General features: G+C 33.0%; 1 protein-coding gene across 1 annotated transcript in view; it reads left to right on the forward strand.

Moving 5' to 3' along the window:
* Positions 1-26872, forward strand: part of LOC135224863 (uncharacterized) — a 275908-nt gene that overhangs the window by 126068 nt on the left and 122968 nt on the right. Inside the window, 29 exon segments of the mRNA XM_064264188.1 lie at positions 104-182; positions 613-730; positions 908-1025; positions 1912-2141; positions 2289-2438; positions 2665-2809; positions 3863-3886; positions 7536-7633; positions 9417-9600; positions 10123-10292; positions 10779-10911; positions 12231-12680; positions 12950-13048; positions 13665-13762; positions 14408-14530; positions 15300-15416; positions 15877-16018; positions 16336-16442; positions 16750-16867; positions 19168-19236; positions 19359-19456; positions 19665-19805; positions 21630-21823; positions 22627-22766; positions 23191-23355; positions 24182-24321; positions 25143-25302; positions 26051-26120; positions 26820-26872. The exon segment at positions 26820-26872 is cut by the window's right edge and continues 63 nt beyond it. Of these exon segments, the coding sequence (XP_064120258.1) occupies positions 104-182; positions 613-730; positions 908-1025; positions 1912-2141; positions 2289-2438; positions 2665-2809; positions 3863-3886; positions 7536-7633; positions 9417-9600; positions 10123-10292; positions 10779-10911; positions 12231-12680; positions 12950-13048; positions 13665-13762; positions 14408-14530; positions 15300-15416; positions 15877-16018; positions 16336-16442; positions 16750-16867; positions 19168-19236; positions 19359-19456; positions 19665-19805; positions 21630-21823; positions 22627-22766; positions 23191-23355; positions 24182-24321; positions 25143-25302; positions 26051-26120; positions 26820-26872 (3933 nt within the window).

Here is a 26872-nt window from a genome sequence, read left to right on the forward strand (position 1 = left end):
TTATTATTATTATATTATTATTAGTATTATTATTATTATTATTGGGCATATACCACTTTTACTTTTGGATTGTAATCAACTTTCATATTTGTTTTCTCTAAAGGCATTCCCACTGTCGAAACTACAACTGGTACCACACCAGTAACCCCTGCTCCCCCACCAGTAATATCTACTCCAGCAGTGTAAGTAAAATCATGAAAACTAACAATGTATTTTTAACCTCTTTTTAATCTCTTGCTGTTTATAATATGCAACTTTGGTACTTTTGTTGAGATTTAATAATAATTTTAGTTTTATATGACCACTGTTTACTACAAGACTCAAATTCCATATGAAAGGAGTATGAATGATAAATCAAAGCTGTGAGTACAACCAAGGGCTGGCTTTTAAAGTGCTCTTCCAATATATTGTCATTACCTCATTATTTTATTCTATATGACTGAATGAGACTTAGGGTCCCAGCACTTGTACTGTGTCCCTAAATTTTAGTTTTCCATGCATCTTAAAATACTGCCTTTTTTGTGGATTTAGGGAAGCAGTGTGTCATTGCTGATTGTAAATGCAAGGTGTCTGTTTCTCTGTTTTCATATTATTATGTTTCTTGTATTTTAGACCATTTATAACTGTATCGCTGCCCATGACGTGTGAAGGGGAGGGCTGGAGCCGCTGGTATAATCAACATTTCCCAGACAGCGATGGAGAATTTGAATTGTTATCTGACATTCGAAAAGTAAGATATACCATTAGTTTTCTCTGTTTTATTGTCATGACCCAACTCCCTTTTCTTTCTTTATTTATATTTCATTTGGTCCACGTACATTAATTGTTGGCTCTACCATTCTTTGAGCATGATTTAATAGTTACTGATGAGATGATTAATATCATTTTTATGTCTATGATGCGACAGATTGACTCTTTGTGTCCCGACCATTACATCAGCGAGGTAGAGTGCCGTTCTGTCAGAAGTGGTGAACCAGACTCTGTGGTAACCTGTGACAGAAATGGTGCCCTGTGCAGAAACAGTGGTAGGCATTTATTCTGTCCTGTTTTATCATATCTCGGCTTTAAAGGCTTTATATTGCTCTGGTGGCACTATGAAAACAATTCCATACCTGATTGTACTATAAGGTCATTAAACTCTGTTGTATAATTGCATATACGTAGTTTCTTTTATCTAATAATGAGACACTTCTTACTTCAATTACTTCAAAATAAACTTGTCTTTTAACTGGGTTAGAAATAAGTTGTATTATGTGTAGCCTATGAACTGAAATCTTTTTAGAATTGAATAGAGACAGCCTCCAGCCAAAGAAAATAATAATGCCATTTATGCCTGCTTGACCAATGTTATGATTGAAGTGTATTTTTCATAAAGAGGAAATGTAGAAACAACTGTAATTAAATGAATTTGGAAAGTTTTATTATATTGAGGGCCTGTTCCCAGAAGACTTTCTGTAGTTAGTTTTGTGTTTGTAACATTATTTTACAGAACGGTAGCACAAAAATCAGAATAGGTACTTAGGTTCAATTAAATAGATAGAGAAACAAATTAAATTATGATATTCAAGTATTCTTAAAGTTTTTGGGCTTAATTTTGTCAAGTTTTGCGTATTTTACAGCCCCTCGCTTTGTATCAGTAAGTTTTTCAATATAAAAAAATATTTACATTTTCAACACTTCAGAAGCATACTATTAAGTTTCTTGATACCTACAGCACTTAGCTTTGTTTAGTAAAAGTAGTCGTACAGTTACCAATTAATTACGGAGCTTTGATTACGATAGAGCTTTCTCATGTAGTTTGATTCTCATAAATTATAGTATTCAAATGCAACATATAATTTCAAGTGCTCTTCAAATATCACTGAGCCACGCTTATTATTTCTACTTTCATGTTTCCCCTGTCTATTTTAGGTAGTCAGAAATTCTGCGAAGATTACGAGATTAGGGTAAAGTGTCAGTGTGAATGCCAAGATGGACTTGGAATGGAAGACAACATGATTCCCAATGACAGCATCACAGCATCTTCTATGATGGAAAGAGACGACAGGCCATATTCAGCTCGTCTGAATTCAAAATGGGCTTGGACGGCTAAGGAAGTAGATGAATTCAATACTGAAGCGATCCAGTCTGAGTGGTTACAGGTAAAGCAAGAGGATTACCTTAGCACGCTTTACGCTTTCAGAGACTAAACAATCTGGTGAATAGAATATTATATGCTGTGAAGTGTGATATTCTTTATAAGAAAACCACTTGTCCCGACAACGATATTGACAATTTCTTAAAAACAGGTGGATTTAGGAGACGTCAAGGAAGTGACAGGAGTGGTGACACAGGGCCATCCTTACTATGATCAGTATGTGCAACGATTTGCGGTTCAGGTCTCCGAGACTGGAGCTTCTTGGGAATCTGTCAGCGAAGAGGGCTCTTCATATGCCAAGGTTTGATTTATGAGTTTTTGCAACTTCTTTATATTCATAAGTATGTTTCATTCTTGACAGTGGTTATGTACATTCTTTTTTAATTATAGGACTTACATTGTTTACAAAAATCTTATTACCTTCTATTTTTATGTCTTCCATTTTACAGACGTAAAAAAGAGTTACTCTACAAACTTTCATGATTTGAAGGTATTTTCTTATTAAAAATTTCCTTTATTTCTCCTAGCAATTCAGTGGCAACAATGATCGTAATACTCCAGTGACGAATTTATTCCCCAAGCCTCTGTTTGCCCGATATCTGAGGGTTATTCCAATGAGCTTCCACTCTGCGATATCTCTCAGACTTGAAATTACTGGATGTAATATTACAAGTAAGTTTGTAATATGTATGTTTATCATTCATAAGTTACTACACCTAGCTACGGATATTTGTAAGGCTGGAAACAGAATTTCTATGCTGCAAAGTTAATTTTACAACACTAAGCATGACAAGATAGATGTTATTACTCCTTAGAATGCTTGGCTGTTTGAGATGGAAAGCATACAGGTCAAATGCTACCCTGCTTGGTTTTCCAAGTATGGAAATTAATATTACTCATTATCTCTATATAGTTCCTGTTCCTTAGAATTTTGTTATGATGCTTGCACAAACTTTTACAACCTGTTCATAAAATAGGTGAGCATTCTCATGACATTCTCTTCCTCTCTCTTGTTTCATGGATAAAATGTGTGAAACTGAACTAACTCTTCCCTTGTGTGACTCTCATAATCTGACAACCTGTAATTTTTCATTAGATAGGGGCCTATTATTCTTTATTTATTCTGTGCTATCTTCTATCAAGAACTTGGTTGAGTATTTTTTTACGGTAGTATTGATCTCCAAAACACCTGGCAGTGTGGTGTGAGGGCCTTTTAACCAAGATCCCAACTTATTGCTATAGTACTCTTCCAACTAATATGGCTTCTTTAAGTTTTCATTTATTATAAATTGCAGTTCAGTTCCAGCATAAGTAGGTTCCTCTTCTGAATAATAATTATCATAATAATAATCATTAATAATAATAATAATGTGAAATACATGTCTCTTTCCTTCAAGGATAAGTTTTCTCCCTTGTCCTATTTCTTCTCGCAATCACTAATCGTCATTCTGCATTTTGTCTTCCCCATGATCCTCCTTTTTACACACCATCTTTTTTCCTCACTCCAGTTTGATAGCTGTATGTCAAAGTAAATTAACCTTGTGCTATGGCATGGACGTGACTCCAGGTAGTATTAAAGAAAATAATTAAACTTATCAATGGTCAGTATAACATATGATCCTCTAGATAAGATTGTAGGCATAAATTTTTATTGCTATAACATTATTTAATTGAGAAAAAAGTTTCAATTCCATTAATTCATCTGTTCGTAAAATTTCTTTTCAGAGGAAACAACACTACCTTTCGAAGGTAAGTTGATTTTCTGTTGTTTCTATATGTGTTGCGTGTGTAATACTGTATCCGTATGAAGTACTTGTTAATGTCTTCGTCTTTTTCCGTTTTTCTTACCTTTGATCCATGTATATTATAACCGTTATTATTACATTTTAGCTGTGTTCATGTACATGATAATTTCTTTTACAAAAATTATTTAAGCGTGGGAAATAGGAATCATTGCTAGTTTAATGTGTTGTATTGACATTTATGTTAAATTCTAGATCTTTATTACAACTGAAATTGTCATGAACTTCCTATTATGTTTCACTATTGAATAGTACTGTACTATGCATTAATTTGCACACCTGATAGGAAACTGAAAAATTGAAACCTGCTTGTCATTAGAGCAGGTACTTTTCAAAACTGGTAAAAAAAAAAAAAGTGTCATTGGAAACACAACCATACCAGCTTGTCAACTGGTATAGTGGTTATTGTTGTGACATGCCACTCAGTCACAGGTTCGCATCTCCCCCAGGGCATTGACAAATCACTGGCTCCGTATCATGATCAGTTGCTGCTACAGTGTGGGGTCTGTGTTGGGAGGTTGAAACCAACATTCTTTGAAAGCTTGAATTTTAAATCGATGGCCCCTATGTGCTTGTTCCATGTGAATAGATTTCTTCTACAGAAATAAATAATAATAATAATTAGGATAAAGAACTCACTTAGTGCATGAGCTCAAATTTTATATGCAGTGCATTCCAAATAATATATCAGTTATTCAGTCTTAGTTTGTAACATCGTTATTACTCTATTCCTATACTTCTAGCTTAACTGTTTCATATGAACACTTAATCCGCACGTTCTTTTATCGCTACTCTTCCCTAAAACAAGTCTTTCTGATGTCATCCTGTTGTAAATAAAACAGGTACCATACACCTTTATATGTATATATACTTTATAATGTTTGCACCTATAATTTTTGCTCTGACTACCCTCTTACAAAGCAGGTTATTCCTTTCACACAATCGGTTTGAATATTTTAACGCCTAACGATACATTTTTCTCACCTTGGTCAGCTTTCACCATCTACTGCAATATCCGACATTTAGTCCCATTAATCCTGCTTCCATTTTGTTCTTCCACCTCTGTTGCTCTCTTTACATCCTCTATACGTATTTACTCGTAAAACCATAAATGAATTTAAATTAATCCCTTCGATTTCTGTGTCATTCAAACCTGCCTATCTTTTATCCACACCATTCAAGAACTCTTCAATGATTACACAACATTAGCACAGAATTGCATGCTCCTTGGAAAAAGAAGTCTCCATTTGCACTTTCTGCTATTGAGATCCATGCATTCGGTTATCATTCTCGCTGCATTGACTTCTATTAGGTACAACCTCTTGGACCCGAAATGACAACCTCAGGTTTACCTGGAAATTTTCGGTTTACTCCTGTTTTCACTCACTTGTCAGTTGCCTTATTTGTTTTCTCATATACTACCTTTCATTCTATAATTAATATAATATAGTATATATAATATAAGCTCACTACTATATATATATATATAAAGATATATATTATGATACTGCATCTATATATATATATAGTATTCTATAAATATATTATTATAATATATATATATATATATATATATATCTATATCTATATATATATATAAATATATATATATAATATATCTATATATATAGAATATATATATACATATATTATATATGATATATAGATATATAATTTATAATTATTATTATATATTAAATATATATTTATTATTACTAATCTTTATATCTGTAGTATGAAATTATCTAATATTATCTATATAATTTATATATATAATATATTATTAATATTTTAATTATTATAATTATTATAATTTTATTTTATATTTATTTAATTTTATAATATTCTAATATAATTAGAATGTATGTATAAATATAGAATCCTTTATAATTTATAATATATATATCATTAATTTAATCATAATTATATTTTATAAAAATTTATATATATTTAAATAATTTTTATAATATATAGATATATTAGGATATATATATATCTATAGATATATAAATATATAAATAATCTATATATATATATATATATATATATATATATATATAAAGCATGTGTGTATGGATGTATATATATGTATATATATACATATGTATGTACACACATCATCATCATCATCATCATCATCATCAGCCGTTTCTAGTCCACTCCCTTCTGTTTATGGTCTTTCTATGCCCTTCTATACCCGCAAATTTTCTTAGCTCGTCAATCCATCGTCTTCTCTTCCTTCCCCTGCTTCGTTTGCAATCACCAGGGACCCATTCTGTTATTCTTTTTGTCCATCTATTATCTGACATTCTCATTATATGTCCTGCCCACGCCCATTTCTTTTTCTTACTTCTTGTTAAAATATCCTCTAATTTAGTTTGCTCTCGTATCCATGTTGCTCTTTTGCTGTCTCTTAGTGTTATTCCATCATTATTCTTTCCATACGTCTTTGAGTTGCAACTAGCTTATGTTCTCAGGCTTTAAGGCTCCAAGTTTCTGATGCATAAGTTAATACTGGTTGGACCATCTGATTAAATACTTTTTTTAGAGAAAGTGGGATTTTACTTTTCATAATCTCATTTTTTTTTACGAAAGGCTCTCCATTCCATGCTTATTCTTCTTTTAATTTCGGTCTCATGCCCTGGGGAAACACTGTCCTAAATACGTATATTCATTAACAATCTCTTGAGGTTTGTCCATAACCCTTATTTGTTGTCTACATTTTCATTGAACATTATCTTAGTTTTACTCACATTCATTTTTAGCCCTACATTTCTGCTTTCTCTATTCAGATCTTCTATCATCTTTTGTAATTCCTCCCCTGATTTGCTGAGGAGAACTGTCATCTGCAAATCTTAAGTTGTTAAGGTATTCCCCATTAATGTTAATTCCCACATTATCCCAATCTGATTTCTTAACAATTTCGTCCAGGCACACTTTGAATAATTTAGGAGAGATGGGGTCTCCCTGTCTTAACTCCTTTCTCAATTGGGAATTTCTCAGTCTTTATGTACTTTTAGGATTGCTGTACTTCCTGTATAGATATCTTCAAGTGTTCTAACATAAGATTCATCTATTCCTTGCTTTTGAAGGGCTTTCATTACTGCTGAAGTTTTGACAGAATCAAAAGCTTTCTCATAGTCTACAAATGCCATGCATAGTGGTTTGTCATACTCTGTTGATTTTTCCTTTAACTGGTTAATTACATGGATATGGTCTGTTGTTGAGTACCCACTTCTAAAACCTGCCTGCTCTCTTGGTTGATTAAAGTCTAGCTGTCTTTCTGTTCGGCCTAATACGATCTTTGTAAATATTTTATATATTACTGAGAGTAAACTTATTGGGCAGCAATTTTTCAGGTCTTTTGTGTCTCTCTTTTTGTGAATTAATATAATGATAAAGTTTTTCCAAGCTGTAGGTATAGACCATTCTTGCAAGCATTTTGTGTAAAGTTCAGCGAGTTTTTAACACCCATCATTTATTTTAAATGTGTATATTTATATATATATATATATATATATATATATATATATATATATATATATATATATATATATATATATATATACATACTGGCAATTGTTAATTTTTTCCAGGGATAACCACTCCATTCGTCAGGGAAATTGTTGTGCCAGAATGCAAACACGGATGGACAGACTGGATGAACACACACACTCCAAGACCTGATGACTGGGCAAGTTCTTGATAAAGTGGGATTTCTGTTTGTACTTTAAATTGGTCCATAAACGAGTGGCTACATTGTTCTTTTAACTGGACCTTTCCAATTCGCTGCCTGCTTTTGTATTCCCTTCGCCACAACTTTCTTGACAACTTTCTTTCCTCTAAGCCGCGGCATTCACTCACTATTTCTGTTTTTCCCCAATTAATGCAAGTGAAAATGTTAGGTCTACTATGCCATATCCATCAGAGTAAAACCAACTATTTGGCTAATTTATTTCTCTGTTCTGTTACTGTGGACGTTGGCTTTGTTAGGCCGTCCTTGTAAAGAATATTTAGTGCATAATGTAAGCAATTAAATCTGTAAATTATATACGTAGTAACTAAATATGCAACCGCGCTTACAAAAAATTAATAAATATAGAAATTAAGTGAATGCACTGTACAAATTAGTAAACAAATATTCTACAAAAATCTTAATATAATATGATAATACGCACTATATATGCACCGACTCAACCACCTCACCACGTATCACATCCCGTAAGATTTCATTAACTATTTTTGATATTGGCACCAATATGTAATTAAACTAAATAGTTACTAGTGACAAAATAATTAATTAAAATTTGCTAAAAGTTGAAGTTATCTAAGTTAAGCTTTGAGAACAAAATGTTTTAGAACATAATGTTTTATACTCAAATACGCTTATTAATTTCCTAAGTAGTCCAACTAGAAAATCATTTGAAATATTTCGTCAATAAAATGTTGACAGTTGAATTACGTTCCCATCTTTCCATACAAACTTAAATAAGTCCACAAAATCGTGAGTAGATCACTCCAAAAGTCATACTAGTTGCTCTGTTTGATAAAAATGCTGGAAATCATTGTGATTAAGAATTTAAATTTCTTCTTTTATCAAATATTTGTGTTAAAGGTTTGTCATTACTAACATTAATTTCGATGTCTGGAACAGGATCTAGTTTATGTGGGCATCTTATTAATCTTAGTAATTCAGAGAACTCGAGAATATATGGAATAAACATCACATAATGTGTCCCTCTATTATTTAGAAACAGTAAATTATCTAAAGGTCTAACTATATCATATCTTGCTATATGAGCAGTTGTTAATACCTTATTTTCCCATAAAAATAAACGTAAGTTAACTATATTAGATTTAAAATTAGCACCCATGTGGATACCTTTTACCTGCCGAAATATCTTGTCTATATATTAGATCGAATACAGAACCAAACGTTAATAGGACTTTCACGATTTTTGTTATACAAATCAACGGATTCCATAATTTTCAATTATTTTCAGATATCCAGTAATGATATTTTATCAATTTTCATGTAAAGGTTTTTACAAATGTGAATTTAGGGAAGTTATGGGTAGATGTTAGAATTAGTAATAAATCTAAATTTGATAGAATTGTTATGGAATTCAGGAATAGCAAACTTGGTTCATATATTGTAATTTGAAGGCACAACTTTATATGATAAAGAGTTCATTAAAATGTTTCTAATATTATCAAGATTAATGTTACATACTTAGAGGTTATTGGTATGAGTCAGTTTCTGAGATGAAGAGTTGAACATACCTGCTAATCAAAAGTTGTTAATAGTTGTTAGTTTATCTACTGGTGATGTATATCTATATATATATATATATATATATATATATATATATATATATATATATATATGTATATATATATATATATATATATATATATATATATATATATATATATATATGTTACACATATATTCTAAATTTCCACTAATCTTTCAGGATGACAAAGATGATTTGCACACACTGTGGCCCCAATATCAGTTTTGTTCTGTGGAGCACATAAAGGAGATACAATGCCAAGTGGTTGGACTTGGTCTGAGCTACCAAGACGCTGGTCAGGTGGGAATTGTTTGCAACATCAACAATGGTTTGCAGTGCAATGACGAACTACAGGCTCCACAGCGTAAGATAATCTTGATTATTTTCTTATTTCTTTACCAAAGTTAGTTATATTTTACAATAATGTTATTATAGTACGAGAAAATCTACAATTGTATTAATAAATTGTGTTACTGGCAAAAGTTACGAACTGTAAACTGAGAAATTTGAACACTTGAATGGTGTTCCTCCTCAGTGTTTACATTAAAATTAGAATTGTGATTTTTAGGGTAAACAATCAGATTGAACACCGTTCAAATTTGATATAATTGTGAATTTGTCATGATCAACAATTTAATATGACGTGATTTTTTTTTTTTTTTTGCAATATTATTTTTTGCTGGTGTGGCTCTCGTAAGTAGATGATGATTCTTATGACACAATGATAACAGCACTGATGATACTCATAGCTGTCATCATTTTGTATTGACATTATCGTGACCAGTAGTAGAAATCTGTGCAGTTGGAGTTGTATTGAACAGTAGGAACTGAAATTCTTGTGGCGCAACTAATTCCAGTAACATTCTGTGCCATTCCACACCTACAGATTGCTTTGATTACGAAGTTCGATTCTTCTGCGACTGTGGACTGACGACTTCCACCATGTCTCCCTTCTCTTCAACGGCTGTTTATACCACGACGCCCGCCCCTATCCTGCCCTGCACCAGATTCGACGAGCATTATAAACAGCATGAGGACTGCCGTAAATTCTACGAAGTAAGTTTTTATTTCATGTAACAGATTATCACTCTCTGAAGGGCTTATTTATGTTGTCAGTGTCAAAATATTTTTAGTAGTGTTTCTCATTTGATTTCCATGTTTGTTATTGTGGCATTTCTCATTTGATTTTGAAGCAGCTTTAATTGGTTTCTCATGTTTTGCTCATGCGGATTGGTGTACTGTATGGTAAAAGTGTCTCTTGATTGGGTACTTCAGTATATTTTCTATTTTAGTTTCATGTGGAGGTGCTTCCTTTGGACTGATAAGGAGAAATGCAATTTCTAAAAGTGATTAATCATTCTAGGCCGTTATATTTTCTGAAATGTTACACTTGGAATATTATAAGTTGTTTTCAAAATTCTCCTTCAGTTTCTAGTTTCATTTTTATTGGAATATTTTAAGATGTTTTCAAGATTCTCCTTAAACTTATAGTTTCATTTTAGTTATTTGTGCTAGCATTTTCATTCTACTTTTATTTCACAGTGTGTGAGCGTCTCTGAGTTTGAAAAAGCTTATATCGAAAAGGAATGCGGACCCGGAACCTATTACCATCCACTCACGAGGACTTGTGATTTTGAGTATAACGTTATGAAGATCAGGAAGGACTGTGTTAAAAGTAAGGATCCAAAATGTTATGTAGATGTGAAGTTCTGCAAAAGTGTTCATTGAATATAATGTTATGTACCTTATTGAATGTCAGTGGTGTTTTGTAATTTTAATATTCGATAATTTTTTTTGTGTATGTCACAGCGTTTCCCAAAAAGTTTCAAAAGTCACTCCCTGTAACAATATATTGATATGCAATCAGGTGATGATGGAACATACTACACCAATGAAGTGTAGTGGAGTAGGTAATACAGTAATACTCCAAACTTACATGAGGTTAGGTTCCAGATCCTCTTGCGTAAGGGGATGTTTTGCGTAAGTTTGGCACGGTCTCTAAAAATGCTAATAAATGCTTGCTTCTAGAGTTTGACCACTAAATATGACCCTAATCACGCTCCCTTTGTATTAAGCTAACTTGTGAATGAAATTAAAGATACTGTAATTTGATTTAAAAGTTAGTTTAATACGTTACCCTTAAATAAGAAATAACTGGTTGACATAAAAATACATTAACTACTACGTACATACATATCCATTTCCGTACGTATACTAACGTTATCCCTAATTCATGGGATGCCATTTTCTTTTTCCATAAGAGTAAAATAAGTTTTCTTTGAGTCACTAGGTACACTTCATTAATCAGTCATAACGCGGGTACACAAGTCAATGAAATAAATGTAATAGTTTGAGGGCTAACTATGAGAGAGAGAGAGTATCATCTTTAAAAAGTGCAAATGTTATTTTCACAGACCGACAACTCTGTTATGTCTAATATGTTTTACTAGTTGAATTACGTACTACATTTGTATATATTTTCAAAAATATAAATAGCATACACAGAATCTCCATACTGATTTTACACTTACAAGCATGAAAACTTATATTAATTGTAGTATACTAGTACGTACTTCAGAAATTAAAGTTTCTGAATGGATATCATCTTTGAAAAGTGCAGTAACTTTGTGAATGGGTATTGCATCTTATAAAAGTACGCAGTATATGCACTAACTGTAGGTGCTGTAATTACCTTTGTATCATATTTATGCATGTACAAAAATAAAAAATAATACATTTTTAATCAAGCTTTTATACAGAAAAGCTTTAAAACTTAAAAATTTACATAAATTAAACATAAGCATAAACGCTTTTGCAGGGTTTTACGGTGTTTCTAGAAGATTCGCAAGCACTATTGTGATGATTAGTTAGGTTCCAATGAACAGTTATCGCTATTGTGAATTTGCCCAACTTGAATCGCGTGAGTGTGGGGTATTACTGTATCACTGTAACAAACATTGTTTTTAAACAATTATCCTCTTTTTCCAACTACAGAACCACCACCCATGTATGTGTCGACAGTTCCTTCCATTACCACCCAGAAACCAACCTGCTTTGGTGACTACTGGACCGAGTGGTTCAATGTGAGCCATCCGCTGGACGATGGTGGAGACTACGAGAGCTTTGACAAGATCCGCGAGATGGGCTTTGAGATCTGTGACAGCATGTACATCAAGGACATTCAGTGCGAGGCAAATAAGGAGACAAAGAGTGAAGCATTTACATCCTCGAAAGGAAGCGCCAAAGGTGGGGGGAGGAAGGGAGGCCGCAAAGGAAGTCGCCCGGAGCCCGCCCGGTACTCCTATGAACGCACCGACTACAAACGTACTGGGGACATCGATGTTCTGTGTAACACTGAGGTGGGACTCCAGTGCGACAATTTCATGCAGTATGCAGGAGATGGACAGTGTCAAGATTATGCTATTAGAGTTTTGTGTTCTTGTGGTAAGTAACCAGGATGTTTTATAGCTCCATTTTCATATATAAAAATGGGGTTTTAAAAGTGGTTTCCTAGAATGGTGCAAATCATAAGAAATGAGCGTTTCATCATCCATGTGTAAAAAAAATCTGGTATACGTCTTGTCACAATATGACTCTGATGCCTAATTTATGTATGGTTCAATAACTTTCATTACATAATACCCTTTTCATAAGTTACTGAATAAATTGTTTGTCTGTAGCAGCCATTGCAATGACCCTATTTTATTTAACAGAGGCAACAATGGAAACTACCATTGGCATAAGCCCAACAACGCCGTACGTTGACATCAGGGGGTCAACAGTCATTACCACTCCATATCCAGTAGTCCCAGGTAGGTTCATTTTTATCATTTGGTTTGTTCTGTTTCCTTTTCTGAGTTACATATTCATTTAATTCTGCCCATCGACTTTTGTTGATAAGAGAAACCATCTTTCACAAGGAACAATATCAGTTTGAGTTTCATTAGGATGGCGTAATATCATTATGCATTTTTTTCTTTAAATTATAATTTTTGGAACCAAAGCAGAAAAATACTGATCACATAAAAATAGTTTTAGTAGTGTATTTTTCAAGTACAGTACTCCGCTGATAACACTTGTTCATGAGTAATGAATCATCATATCAATGTATACTAGCTTAGAAACAAAACATACCTGCACACACCACTGGAGCAAAATTTATATCAATACGTACATTTATGTAGGGTACAAAATGTGTCCAGCAGACAAGTAATTGGTTATAAGTGCAATTTTTTTTATAGGGAGTAATAGAACCCCTTATGTGATATATGTATAAATACTATACATGCAATCTTATGAACTAGGAGTTTGCAAATTAAAATACTCTACCCGAGAATTTATTCAAGTTTTCTGGTATTGATTGCAAAAAAAAAAACAGATTTCAAAAAGTAAAGTTGCTCTAATTTCTGTTTATAATCCATTTCACAGTTTGCCCTCCAACGAAGACTCTCATAGAAAATGCAGTGCCCTGTGAAAATGTTTGTGGATATCACCGAACGAAACTTATGAAGAATAAGGAATGTCAGGTAACTGAGGGAATGCAATTCTTCTTGAATGAATTTAATAGGATTAATTTCGCATTCTTAGATTGTGATATCCTTGCCATAAAAATGCCTTGGGAGTAAAATTCTTAGCAGATTAGCTTCGGAATTGAATTGGTTCTTCACATTGCCCAAATGTGTTCATTAATTCTGTGACTGCCAATAGAAGTGTCATTAAGTATGTATGTATATATATTATATATATATATATATATATATATATATATATATATATATATATATATAGATAATATACATATATATGTGTGTATATTTATAGGTATATAATATACTTCTATATGTATGTTTTCATGAGGAAAATGAACAAATTACTTAAATGATGAAAAACCTGCAGGAAGAGAGAGATGTTACCAATATTGTTGAGGACTTTCTCTTGTATACGTAAAAAGAAAATTCATAGCAAGACAGTACTTTGTCTTTATTATAATTAGGGTTAAGGTGCTTAACCACCATTCTACCAATGATAATGGTCAACTTCTGCATATGGTACCATTTGCTTTAAAGAAGAAGCGCAGTTGAGTCAGAATAATCTTTGGCGTGACTCATGAGGGTAGAGAGATGTAATTAATGCTCCTCATATTAATACATCTTACTTTTTCTCTTCTTCAGCGATATGATCAGTATGCAAGTGCATGTACCAAGTGCCCCCCAGGCCAGTATCTGAGGGACAGCACAACTTGCGTTCCTCGTGAAGACTGTAACTGCATGCTGGAGAACGGAATGTCTGCTCCAGTAAGTCTCCTTAAATCACCACTGTCATAGTTTCTAGGAGCTTAATCTTTTTATACTATTTGATTGTTCATTTATAAAATTCTTCATGTGGTGTGGTTTATGTCCCATTATTAGTGATATATGTAGCTTCTAAGTACAGTTGGAAATTACTTTTGATAGGGAAGTTAAACACTTAACTTATTCTATACCTCGTTATTGATTTTGTCCTTTGTCCTTCTTTGATAGCTTGCTCGGACACTTCACCTACATTCACTGAGATTAATGAATAAATTTCAAATAATTATTGTTATAGGCATTAGATCCTAAAGATTTATAATTCAGGAAATTCGGTGTCCAAAAGCTTTCAGAATAGTAAGCGCAGTTATTTAATTATGTTTGATTTAATTTGACATGGTCATTTTGATGCATCCAATTCGGCATATGTGAGATTAGATGTTAACAATACATTGCTGGTGATACCTGTACTGTTTTGTGTGAGAATGGTAGAAAGCTGTAAATCCTTTTCAAAATGTGACTGCCTGCTGTCAGATATTGAGTACTACAATTTTTTGGAAGGCTTTAGCGCCATATTAATACCACAGATGTGAAATAAATACATAATGTGAGGTCATCTTTTTTCATGAATCATGCATATTGCAATAACGACAGCAATACTGAAAAAAAAAATTCTGAGCTAATTTTACATGTTTGGAGAATTCCCTGTACTCCATATTGGGAAATGTTCATATTATGCTGAATGTTTAAGTTATGAGTTATGTTTAAATTGCAGCCTGGCCGTGTCTTCCGCATGAGTGACTGTGAGGTATGCCAATGCAGCGATAATATTTTGGTGTGTTCATTCATCTGTACCCCGACAACACCAGAACCTGTGAATGCTACCGAAACTGTAAGATTTGCTTGACTTCATTCTATTCTCTTGCTGTTAGTTTTGATTTTATTGTATTGGGCTTTTTGATTACTATTGTTAATTCAGTATTGAATGGCAAGTTTTCAGTCATATCAATGCAATATTAATAACAAAGTTTGACTAGCTGAGATTAAGTCTGGCTACTTAATTTTAAGCAAAAAAATTGAATGTACTGGTTATGTAATATGTAACAACAGAATTATTTTTCTTACTAAAATTCTGGTGTGTGGATTTGTTTATTCACTTGTTGTTTTATGTACCTGTTTCTGAAAAAGATGTCCTTCAATCAGTGCTAAGGTAAATTTGACCCTATTTCTAGTGTAGAGCTCTATTTTCAATATACTACTTATTTTTCATCTCTGAGAAAACTCGTTGAGTTTTATAACTGAAAGAGAAAAAGCCGTTGTGATTTATTTTATGGCGAATTTACTCCCCACAGCCTACTTTCAAATGTGGAGAGTGGAGCTCGTGGGTGAGCGGAGAACCATCCGAAGAGGCAAAAGACTTGGTCACCTCTGTCCGTGAAAAGCATCCCGATATGTGCAAATACCCACATAAAATCGAATGCCGCAAGAAAACCAGTAAGTATTCAATGGATTTCATAAGCTTGCATGATATAGAATATTGGATTCTGTTTGCATCTAAATTCATCATAGTATAAATAATTTGTTTCTAATTCTGCTTCATCAAGTGATCATGATTATTGATGCTTTTATGCCATTTTTTTTTTCGTTTAAGAGTTTAGACATGAAGTGTCAAGAATGAAGTAAGTGCCGCGGAAAGAAAAGTAAATGTGAATATCAAGACAGTTAGATGTGTTGACCAATTAATTTGTATGCACATCATGAGTTGTGAAACCATACGACGTCATTCATTCATTAACTTTTCTCTCAAACAGGAGGAACATTGTCAAGCTTCTTGCCATTTGACCTTACTATCGATGAAGGGGAGAAAATCGCCTGTGACAGGAAATGTGTCAAAAATCCTCAGACTCCAGGATGTGAAGTAAGTGTTCCACATGACTTTTCTCTTCAATGTTTAAATGAGTTATTTAGTTATGATGCTTCCTCAAGTCATTGTTGAGATCTTTTTGATTTTATAATGAATACTGTGTTATTCTGAAGTTGTTTAGGTTTTCTCGCTGCGGCTTTCAAAACTTCATTTACTCTGAAAGGTTGTGCTTATTTTAAATATTTTTAGACTGTGCGATAACCAAGTTAAGATTAACTTTGATAATCTTTACCATTTCTAGTGAAATGTTCAGTATATTTAGTAATTCGTTTATTCACTCATCTATTTTGATTTTCCCAAGGACATGGAAGTTCGTTTTGTTTGTTATTGTGATGAATTCCAAGTTTCATTGGAAGGTTTGCTGACACCACCACCACCTGCACCTGGTCTCTTAACAACTTTGCCATCTAATGTTTCAGGTCAGGTTTTATTCAAGTTTGTTGTTGAACCAAACTAGAAGTAGTAAATAATACTCAACAAAGCCATTTTCGCTGCTTTTGTTTTGTTCTTTAATGCTCAGTGTTAGCACTTTATTGATTTTCCTTTTTCATTCACACCTTAGTTAATTATCAGTTTACTTGTGCATATGAATTGTCCAGATTTTTTTATGTTTAGAATGAAGTTTTAGAAAATAAATTGAATTTTATGAACAATTTTACAACTGTATACCATACTTGAGAGATGCAGTTTTATCATTCTCTCTCTCTCTCTCTCTCTCTCTCTCTCTCTCTCTCTCTCTCTCTCTCTCTCTCTCTCTCTCTCTCTCTCTGTCCTTTTAAGATGTTTATGCTCCCATTTTGCCTTATGCCAAGGGGGGGGGGGGGGTGACCATAATAACCATGTCGTCAAACTTTACCTTTGGCTGAGCCACAGTGTCCATCATGACCTAAATTCTTGGGGGCGATTTTTTTACTGGAGGATACACTCATACATTCTTGTTTTTCATTTGTGTTTTTATATTGCAGCATTTGTTATTCTCTTATGGTTTATAAGAGAATAACTAACTTAACAGGCAGAAAAGTTTAAATACTTAGGATCTATTTCAAGCCGAGAGGGAGGATGTGAGGTTGAAGTTGACAGTAGGATAAAAGCTGCATGGGGGAAGTGGAGAGAGGTAGCTGAAGTGGTATGTGATAAGAAAATGCCAATCAAGCTAAACATCAAGATATATAACACAGTGATAAGACCAGTGTTAATGTATGGAGCAGAAACATGGGCCCTTTGAAGAAAAGAGGAAGTAAAGCTTGAGAGAACAGAGATGAGACTGCTGAAGTGGATTATGGGAATATCGCTGCTTGAGAGATTGGAAAATGATGAAATAAGAGGGGGAGGCTGAGTAAAAATTACAGAGGTGATAAGAGATTCACGATTGAGATGGTATGGGCATATGTTGAGGATGGATGACGAGAAGGGAGTGAAGAGGGCTTGGGAGGAACCTGTTAGAGGAAGAAGATCAAGAGGGAGGAATAGAATTAGATGGCGAGATAAAGTGAAAGAAGATATGGAGAGAAGAGGTTTGGTGGAGGATGATGCCTTTGATAGAAGGCAGTGGAGATGGTGCATCAGGCAACCGACACCTTAATGTAGGGATAACGGTGGGAAAGAAGATTAGTTATTCTCTTATGGGAAAGATTGCTTTGCTTATAAATGGTCCTTTTGAGTATTTTGTACTGGCAGTATCATTTGTTGAAAAATAGTTTGTATTGTAATAAAATAGCTATGTAACCTTTCTTTTTACTAGCACTTTTTAGGTCTTCCTCCATGAAATGTCACACATTTATCAAGTCTACGGTTCTTATCCCTTCCGTTTCTCTTATCTGTATATCTTCTATATAGACGACCCTATCGACAGGTCTTACCTTATTCATTTCATTTACATTTCACAACCAGGTTTTTAATACCAACAAGGAAAATTCATTCGGTACATTACAAGTTTTGCCTCCCACATCAGTCTCCTCTTCCAAACACATTGCAAAGTTCATGATAACCTATTTACTTCCTGTATTCATCCCGCTTCTGTCTGTATTAGTATTCGTCGATATATCTTCCTCATTTTCATTTATTCTCACATCTTTATTTTTTCTAAATTCACACTCAAGAGCCTTTAAATAGGATTTGCTTTCATCAAATAAACTCAATAATTAACCTTCCACTCCCTATATCATCTAGGTTTGCACTATATTAAGTTTGTTTCCTTTACTCAAACTTATAACACCATTGTTTTAAACAGATATCCAGTCGAAGCACACTCTGCCATTTCTCAATTATGCTGCTCTTCCTTAATCATTCTTATTTGTCTTGCTCTTGCCACATTTGTTCGTGTGGTTCTTGATTAAACTAAGAACAATAACTTCCAGCTTTCTATCCAAAAATAAATTTACTCGCATTTAAAATACTGGTAGACACACACACACACACACACACACACACATATATATATATATATATATATATATATATATATATATATATATATATATATATATATATATTTATATATATATATATGCATACATATATATACATAGTATACATATATATATATATATATATATATATATCACATACATATGTATCATATATATATATATATATATATATATATATATATATATATATATATATATATATATAATGTGTGTGTATGCATCTGTAAATCACGTTTTCTGTACGATTTCAAGATTTCATTGCTTAAGAATGTTTTTCTTTTTTTTTCTAGTAGAAAGCACAACATATATAGGAGAGTTCCCAACTAATGTGACCAGTGAATATCCTCCTTTGAATGATGGTAAGCCATTTTTCATTCATAATTTGAAAATGCAATTAGAACTTCACTGCTTGATGGACAATGTATTTGTTATGTCATGATGTACAGCTAAAATCTTTTTTTCTCCCTCTCTTTAATGACAGTTTGTGTTGGTGCATCTGAGTACAAACAGTGCGCCATTAGGTGTGACAGGGTCTGTGTGTACTACTTGGCCATTCTAAAAGCAAATGGCTACTGTCTGGTAAGTCACGGTATTTTCCTACCTTTTCTTTCATTTTAGTTTTAGCACTAGTATATCATTCATCTCCTCAATTGAAGATCTTAATTAGTTATCCTTTGTTAGTAATGTAGCTTAAAATAATTAGCGAAAAAACAATAATTATATGTTTTCTTACAGATAAAAAGATGTTAGGTTGACCATCAGCTTTGCAATATATTGTCTTTTTTAGCTGGAAGATGACTGTGCTCCTGGATGTGTGGAGAAAGGTAAAACTTCGGCTTGCCCTGACTCGTTCTACATGTTCAACGAGAGTCGGTGTGTAGCAATTGCTGATTGCAATTGCAGATTGCCTAATGGAGTTGCTGTACCTGTAAGTATTATTTTTTGTACTATAGGGTCTTTTGCATATGGTATTCCAGACATTGAGATTATCACTTTCGTATTCATTTTTTCTCTTATACATATAAGTAGTCAGAGTTTTTTTTATATGAGAAAAGTTCAATGAATTTTGCATTTATCATGTGTGAATCAACCGTCTCCCCCGATGTTGTAACAAAGATTTGAATGACCATTTGTGAAAATTGAGAGAAAGTGAGAAGAATTTATAAATAAAGGTAAATGAGTAAGCGGATAAATATTTGCCTGCAAAGATAGCAGGGCAAGTTATATTGCTGCTTCTCTTACACTTAAGGTCATCAACATCAGTGATACTGCTATGGAGACATTTCACAGTTTCACACTAAAATGGAAGTGACCATGTGACGCTTCAACAGAGTGTAGATGCTGAGGTTCTGCAAAGCAAGTGCCACGCATAGACACTCGTGGAGTTCACTGTTATGATAAAGCTCATGGGTGGTGGTAAACACAAGTTATCTTGCAATGATGTTCTAAATCATAATTACCTCTGTAGGAAAACTGAACTTCAGTTTGAAGGAAAGATGAACTACGATTCGAGTAATTGTGTATATAAGAGAAGATGCTGACATCTTAACGAGAAAACAACATTTTAATAAAGGTACACCAAAAGATGTGAGCAGTAGCATTAATTACATCACATCATCTCTGAAGAAGAAGGAAGTGTAGCATTTATACATTTCCGGTAGCAGTAGATGGAATATATTCTTCAGGTGTGCTGTTTAAAAAAAAAAAAAAATGTTGGAAGGTAAAATAACACCAGGTAATGCTAAATATAAAGAATCATTAAGTAGAGTTTGTCTTATGCATAGCAGATCATGTAGTGAGAGAATGGTGAGAGATATATCAGTACAGTAAATCTGCATGATTTGTTCCGGATCTCTGTCAGGGATAGCAGTAACCCCATCTTATTAAGGGTGAGCGAATAACTGCAACAAGAGTAGCATTGTCTTCATGCTGTAGTATATTATTTTTTAGACCAACAGTCATGTAATTACTCAGTAGTAAAGACTGAATACAGCAAAAATTCCCAAATGCTACCATAGGGAACACCAGACAAGACCAGTCTAAACCCACCAAAGGTACTAAAAAACCTTCATTGCCTGGTGATTAAAAAACTGAATGAGATTAAGAACATAGATACAAAGTTTATTTATATTATGGTTAACCAAGTCAAATCTTTCTTGAAGGTCAGTTTGTGTTACTGTGAACTCATATCCTTTATTGAGGTTGTCTTGGATGTATTTACATCAGATCTAAAAGTCCGTAAGAATAACTTATTTTTTCTTCTTCCTCTTCTCAGCATAATCCCTAGTTGGGATTGCTGTTTTTAATGAGCCTTTTCCAACAGATCATTTTATCATTTGTTTTATCACATGTATTAACGAACACCCTTCCTGACAGTGTGCGTCTTGGCTGTCAGGAAGCTTTGACATACGTTATTATACATTATTTTTATTGCCATACTTAATTTTTAAATAATAGAATGGTCAAATTGTTTTGCTAGAGATATTTAAAGAAGTACGTAATATGATATAAAAAGAAGTAAGATATGATATAAACATATAATTTGTATGAGTTTTTATATGCACAGTAGAATTAATCAAAATCCTAATTAAATATATCTGCATCTTTAATGGTTTTGTAATAAAGTAAGTTTTCTTATAGAAATATTTTCAATGATTACTAAATAGAGCATCTGCATTATGATGTGTTGTAATAAATACAAGCACCATTGTAAATCAACAAATATTAGTAAGAATTTCTAACACCTTTTCAGCCTGGGGAGTGGATGGAAGTGTCTGAGTGTGAGAATTGTATGTGTCAGAACAACTTTTTGCTTTGCAACACCAAACCAGAATGTGCTGAAACAACAATTGAACCAGAGGTTGCAGTGTCCTTCTTACCAACGGTTGCAGTTCCTCTACCTGAAACAACCACTATCAATATCAATGACTGGATAAGTAGTTTGATGTAAGTATGCAGTTTTTGTTGATATTCGAAACATCACACCTTCTGATGATTTCATTATTTATGTCTCTCTCTCTCTCTCTCTCCTCTCTCTCTCTCTCTCTCTCTCGCTCTACTCTCTCTCTCTCTCTCTCTCTCTCTCTCTCTCTCTCTCTCTCTCTCTCTCTTGTGTCTGTTTCAAAACCACCAGATAATTCTAGAAGCTGGGTTGTCTATGCGGTTTTCCTCTTCTCAAAATCTTGAGGATCTTTTTGCCATTAAAGTATGAAGCAGCGTGAAGACTTGTGCACTTATTAAGGTTTTGCATTTGTGCAACTCCGTATCCTCCAACATTTATTATGAGTGTATGTTACTTTATTATAAAAGTAATGATTATTTTAGATCAGAAGTCATGTTTTCTTTTAAGTGAAGCTTGATGATTCGATTATGCTAGAAATAATATTTAACCAAGGATGAATCGATAATAGTTACGTTAAGTTTTTTAAACAAACGCAATTGTTATTGTGGCATTAGAATATATATATTTTGAAGTGCAACTTATTCAAAATTATTTCATGTTCAACAATATCATTTTAAGTATGAATTAAGATAAGATAACAGTTTGGAAATATATTTTCTTCAAACATAAGGCTACATAATAATGATGGTTTTTAGAAAATATATTTTGTTCAAAACTGCAACTCTTAGAAAATTTCTTAAAGTTTATTAATGTATGGAAATATTTTGTGAAACGTGCACCTTCATGAAGGTTCATGCTAGAGCATACTTTTACAAAAATGTGACTCAAAGACGCTTACTTTTGGCAGTAAATGTAACTACTGGACCCCATTCTACCGTGCCCAAGAACGGAATGAGGAAGGCTTGGCCATTTCACCAGCTGATATCAGTTCACTTTCCCCATTCACCTGCGATAAGCTCACCAATGCTACCTGCAGAGAGGTTTCAAGTAATGATTCTCTTCATACTTTTGTTCTGATAGTTGTCATGAAAAAAATAGTTTAAACATATTTAGTTTTTGTAGTGTTACCTAGAAAGATTCAGTGTAAGATAATCAATTACTTCTACATTTCCCAGAAAAATTCAGTTTAACACGGTTAATGTCTTTGAAGGTTTCATGGAAACTCAGGATAATACAGTCATTCCTTTAACATTGCATTGAAAATTTTGATTGAAAAATCACTAATTTCTTTATTGTTTTTTAAAACGTTGTTACACACAATCAGTTCCCAATATTTTTTTTTCTTTTTATAATTCAACATCATTATTTCTTTTAGTGACTTCTTGAAAAGTGCCTCATGACATTATTCCTTGTGGTAATACAATGTTCAATATTTGTCAGTGCTTTATGTAATGGTTTTCTTTGTTCACAGCTAATATTCCAGCCGAAAATCTTGCCCAGACATTAGTGTGTGATCCCAAGGAAGGGCTTAAGTGTCGCAATCTAGACAATGACGAAGATTGCTACAACTACGAGATCGCTTTCTTCTGCTATTGCGAAGAGGAACAGGTGACAACAGTTTCTCCTCCAACTACAAGTAAGTTATTTAAGATTTAGGTTTTAATTCTCACCAATTTCCCTCACTTCTTCCCTCTCATTAAATGGCCCTGAGTATCATTTAAATTGATTGATTTGATTGATATATTGTATGTACTTTACCTTTCTTCACATAAATGTGTCAGTGAGTAATACAACATTATAGAATTGTGTGTTTCACTTAAAAGTAGTACTTGCAGGAAAATGCTAACTAATTTATCTGAAAACATTTTCATCCAATCCTATCACCTATGTTAATATTTGTGCCATTTCTTTGTTCCTAAATTTGGGTAGGTATAAATAATTTAAATATACCTGATTTGCCCCTCAAATCAGTTAGTATAGCTTTTATGAATAAATATTCAGCCTCATAAAAAAGGAGGCTGTTTTTTCTGAATTTTTAAAAATAATGAGAAATGTTTACTAGGTTTGGTTGACTAGATCGATTGTTAGAATATTGAGAAATTCTAATTTTCACATCAGCTTTTCCTTGTAGAGAGTTAGACATGGCAAGAGTTCTCTCCATCTTTTCAGTTCTGTCTCTCTTTCCAACTAAATACTGCTGGCACGGACTAATTGCTGCAAGGCCAAGAAACTCGCCATACTGTGTTTAGCCCTTTAGTTTATCATAAAAAAATGGAAGAGTGCCCCTATTCAGTATATTGCAGCCCATTTCAACAGAGATTATTATTGTTATGATACAATGCCAAGATACTAATTTCTCTCATTTCTTTTGTGCTCTTTAGAATTCACCCCAACCTTACAAGTGACTGGCTATGTATGTATTTATTTATTTATTTCTCTGTTTCTTTAAATATTTCCTGCAGCAGTGGGATCCACAACTACTTTGGCAGCATGTGATGCTTGGTCTCCTTGGATCAATGAAAGAAAGCCATGGCAGGGAGATGGTGACACAGAATACAAAACTTTGCAACAGTTACGAGAAGAAAGAGGCTTCTGCTTAGAGGTAAGTATTTTTGTGGTCTCATAAAACAAATACACGTATTGGCTTTGATTTCATTCATGAACAATATGATCCTAGTAGTATCCTTCATTCCTATATTGAGTTGTTTACAACTTTAAATAGTTTTGTTGATACTGATATCTAAACCTGTGCCTCCATTTTTTTTACATATTTATGACAGGGTTGATAACACTGAAAACAAATGTTGAGATTGTGCACCTCTGTTATCATTGATCATCCTTGTAACCTAGTGATCCTGAGATGCTTACCTGTGTTTTTAAGTCATAATTAAACCATAGCATCTTTGTTAATGTTATTTCCATAGGCATCTTAATAATTAAAACTGTTTGAAATAATATAGTACACAGTTCCGATTTTAAAATTATGTACTTGTGAAATTTCAAGGAGAACTACCTTTTGTAGTCAGACACCAGTTGGGTGTAATTAACTTTCGTATTTTTTTCTTTAAAAATTAGCAAAGAAAAATTACACTTTTCTGTAACAGTACACTACAGTACATTATATATTTGTCTTGTACTATAACAGGCATATACGTACATACATGGGGCATAGTATAATTCCATAGACTCTGTCTTAAAAATTATGAGGTGGCACAAAAAAAAATGTGAACACCATTGGACTCTAGTACAAAGTAATATTTGCAACTGATGCAGTTATTAGGGTTCTTGTGGAAACAATATTCTAACTAGCATCAAATTATTATTTGCATAATTTTGAATATAATCTGGTATGGTGGTAAATAAAATCTTTCATAGCTATATTATTGTATTATTGACACTAATTTATGCTTCAATAACGAAAAGGGACACCTGGCAGACATACAATGCGTTGAAGCTGCTAGTGGCAATGCGCCAAGTGATGAGGGTGTCTCATGTGATGTCCGTTTTGGATTCCGCTGTGCTAATTCTGCCCAGTCTAGACGTACCTGTCTAGATTATAAAATCAGATACTATTGCTCTTGCGGTAAGTTTAACTAATATTTATGAGGATAACTTCATGGCTGAGATAGGGTTTCAAGGACCAAAGGTTGTAGTAAAAAAAAAAAAAAAAACTGATTTATATTCTTCAGTTTCTAATCAATTTGTTAGGTCTGATTAATTTCCCAAATTTATTTATAAAATCTTTCCAAATCCACTGTTGATTCAATTCATTGTTTGATTTACTATTCATCATTTGATATTTATTCTAACTATCAGCAGCTGATAAGCTTTAGGGTCAATGCAATTCATGTAATAGATTAATACATTATAAGTTAGTAGATATATTTATTCCTTCCTGCAATGTCTTCCAAGTAATGCTCCAAGTATGCATAATGACTAATGATCTGCATCTCTTCCAACCAACCAGAATGTATGAATAAACTTTAGTTCTGAAACAGTTCCATTTTATTAACTGCATTGTTTAATAAATATATGAGCAGTTTTCTTTTATAGCTAAAAGCCGAAAATAATTTATAATCAGTTGCTTTGACATAAAATAGAAATCAGATAAATTCTTTCTGTGCTTGTTTTTCTGAACAAGTAGTATAGTACTTTATTGGAAGGTTAGATGTTAAGACAAAAGTTTTAAGCCTTTGTTACCTCATACTGAATGAAGATAGTGGAACTACATTGCCCTTAAACTTTGCCTAAATGATCCTATACTTTATCTTTGACATCATTTAGGTTATAATTCATTGCACATGATCAACGGTACTTCTCATTACTTACAGAAGCTACCACAGTTACTACCGTCATTCTGCCTACTTTCTTCACTCCACCTCCTACGTGTGACCCTGATAAGTAAGCGCTTCATCCTTTGTTGCTGCAAATTTTATTGCAAAATCATGCACACAAACAAGCACTGAATATTTGTCATAAGATATGGCAATAAGTACATTCATAACTTCATTTTAAAATCCATTTAAATTCAGTTGTATAAATACTTCAAAATTGGTCAGTTATACTAGATACAAAATTGTTCACATAATTTGCCAAAATTTACTAAGAATTGCATTGAATTGCATTGCATATGCTAAATTAAATAAGCTAAGAAATTATATATGTAATGAAGTAGAGTATAGATATCTGACATATGTACAGTATCATACTCCCTCATCTGATCCCTTAAGCCAATTTAATATGTCACTGCATACTAATATTTCACTGCATTACAACAAGCTACATATTGTATGAATATGCATATTATAATTTTCTTTCATTTCATTATAATGTCATCAATAACAGTGATGAGATTTAATATGTTCTTGATCACTGCAAAGATTATTTCATCTCTGGAAAAGGGATAGATGAATTGTAGTAAATCAGTTGAACATGGCATAAGCAATATTTGCTTCTTAAAACAAATTTGACAGAAAGAATTATCATTTGTCATTTGGTGAAAATCAGGTTTTTGTATGTGGACAACTGATATTACTTGGCTAATATTTTATCCTTTGTTGAGAAACTCATAATATCCAAGGATATCATTTTTCTGTGTAGATACATAAACTTACTGGACAATGTTGAGGACTCTGCCTTCACTAGCACACCAG

This window comes from Macrobrachium nipponense, chromosome 12 (assembly GCF_015104395.2).
Source record: "Macrobrachium nipponense isolate FS-2020 chromosome 12, ASM1510439v2, whole genome shotgun sequence".
Taxonomy (NCBI): Eukaryota; Metazoa; Arthropoda; class Malacostraca; order Decapoda; family Palaemonidae; genus Macrobrachium; species Macrobrachium nipponense.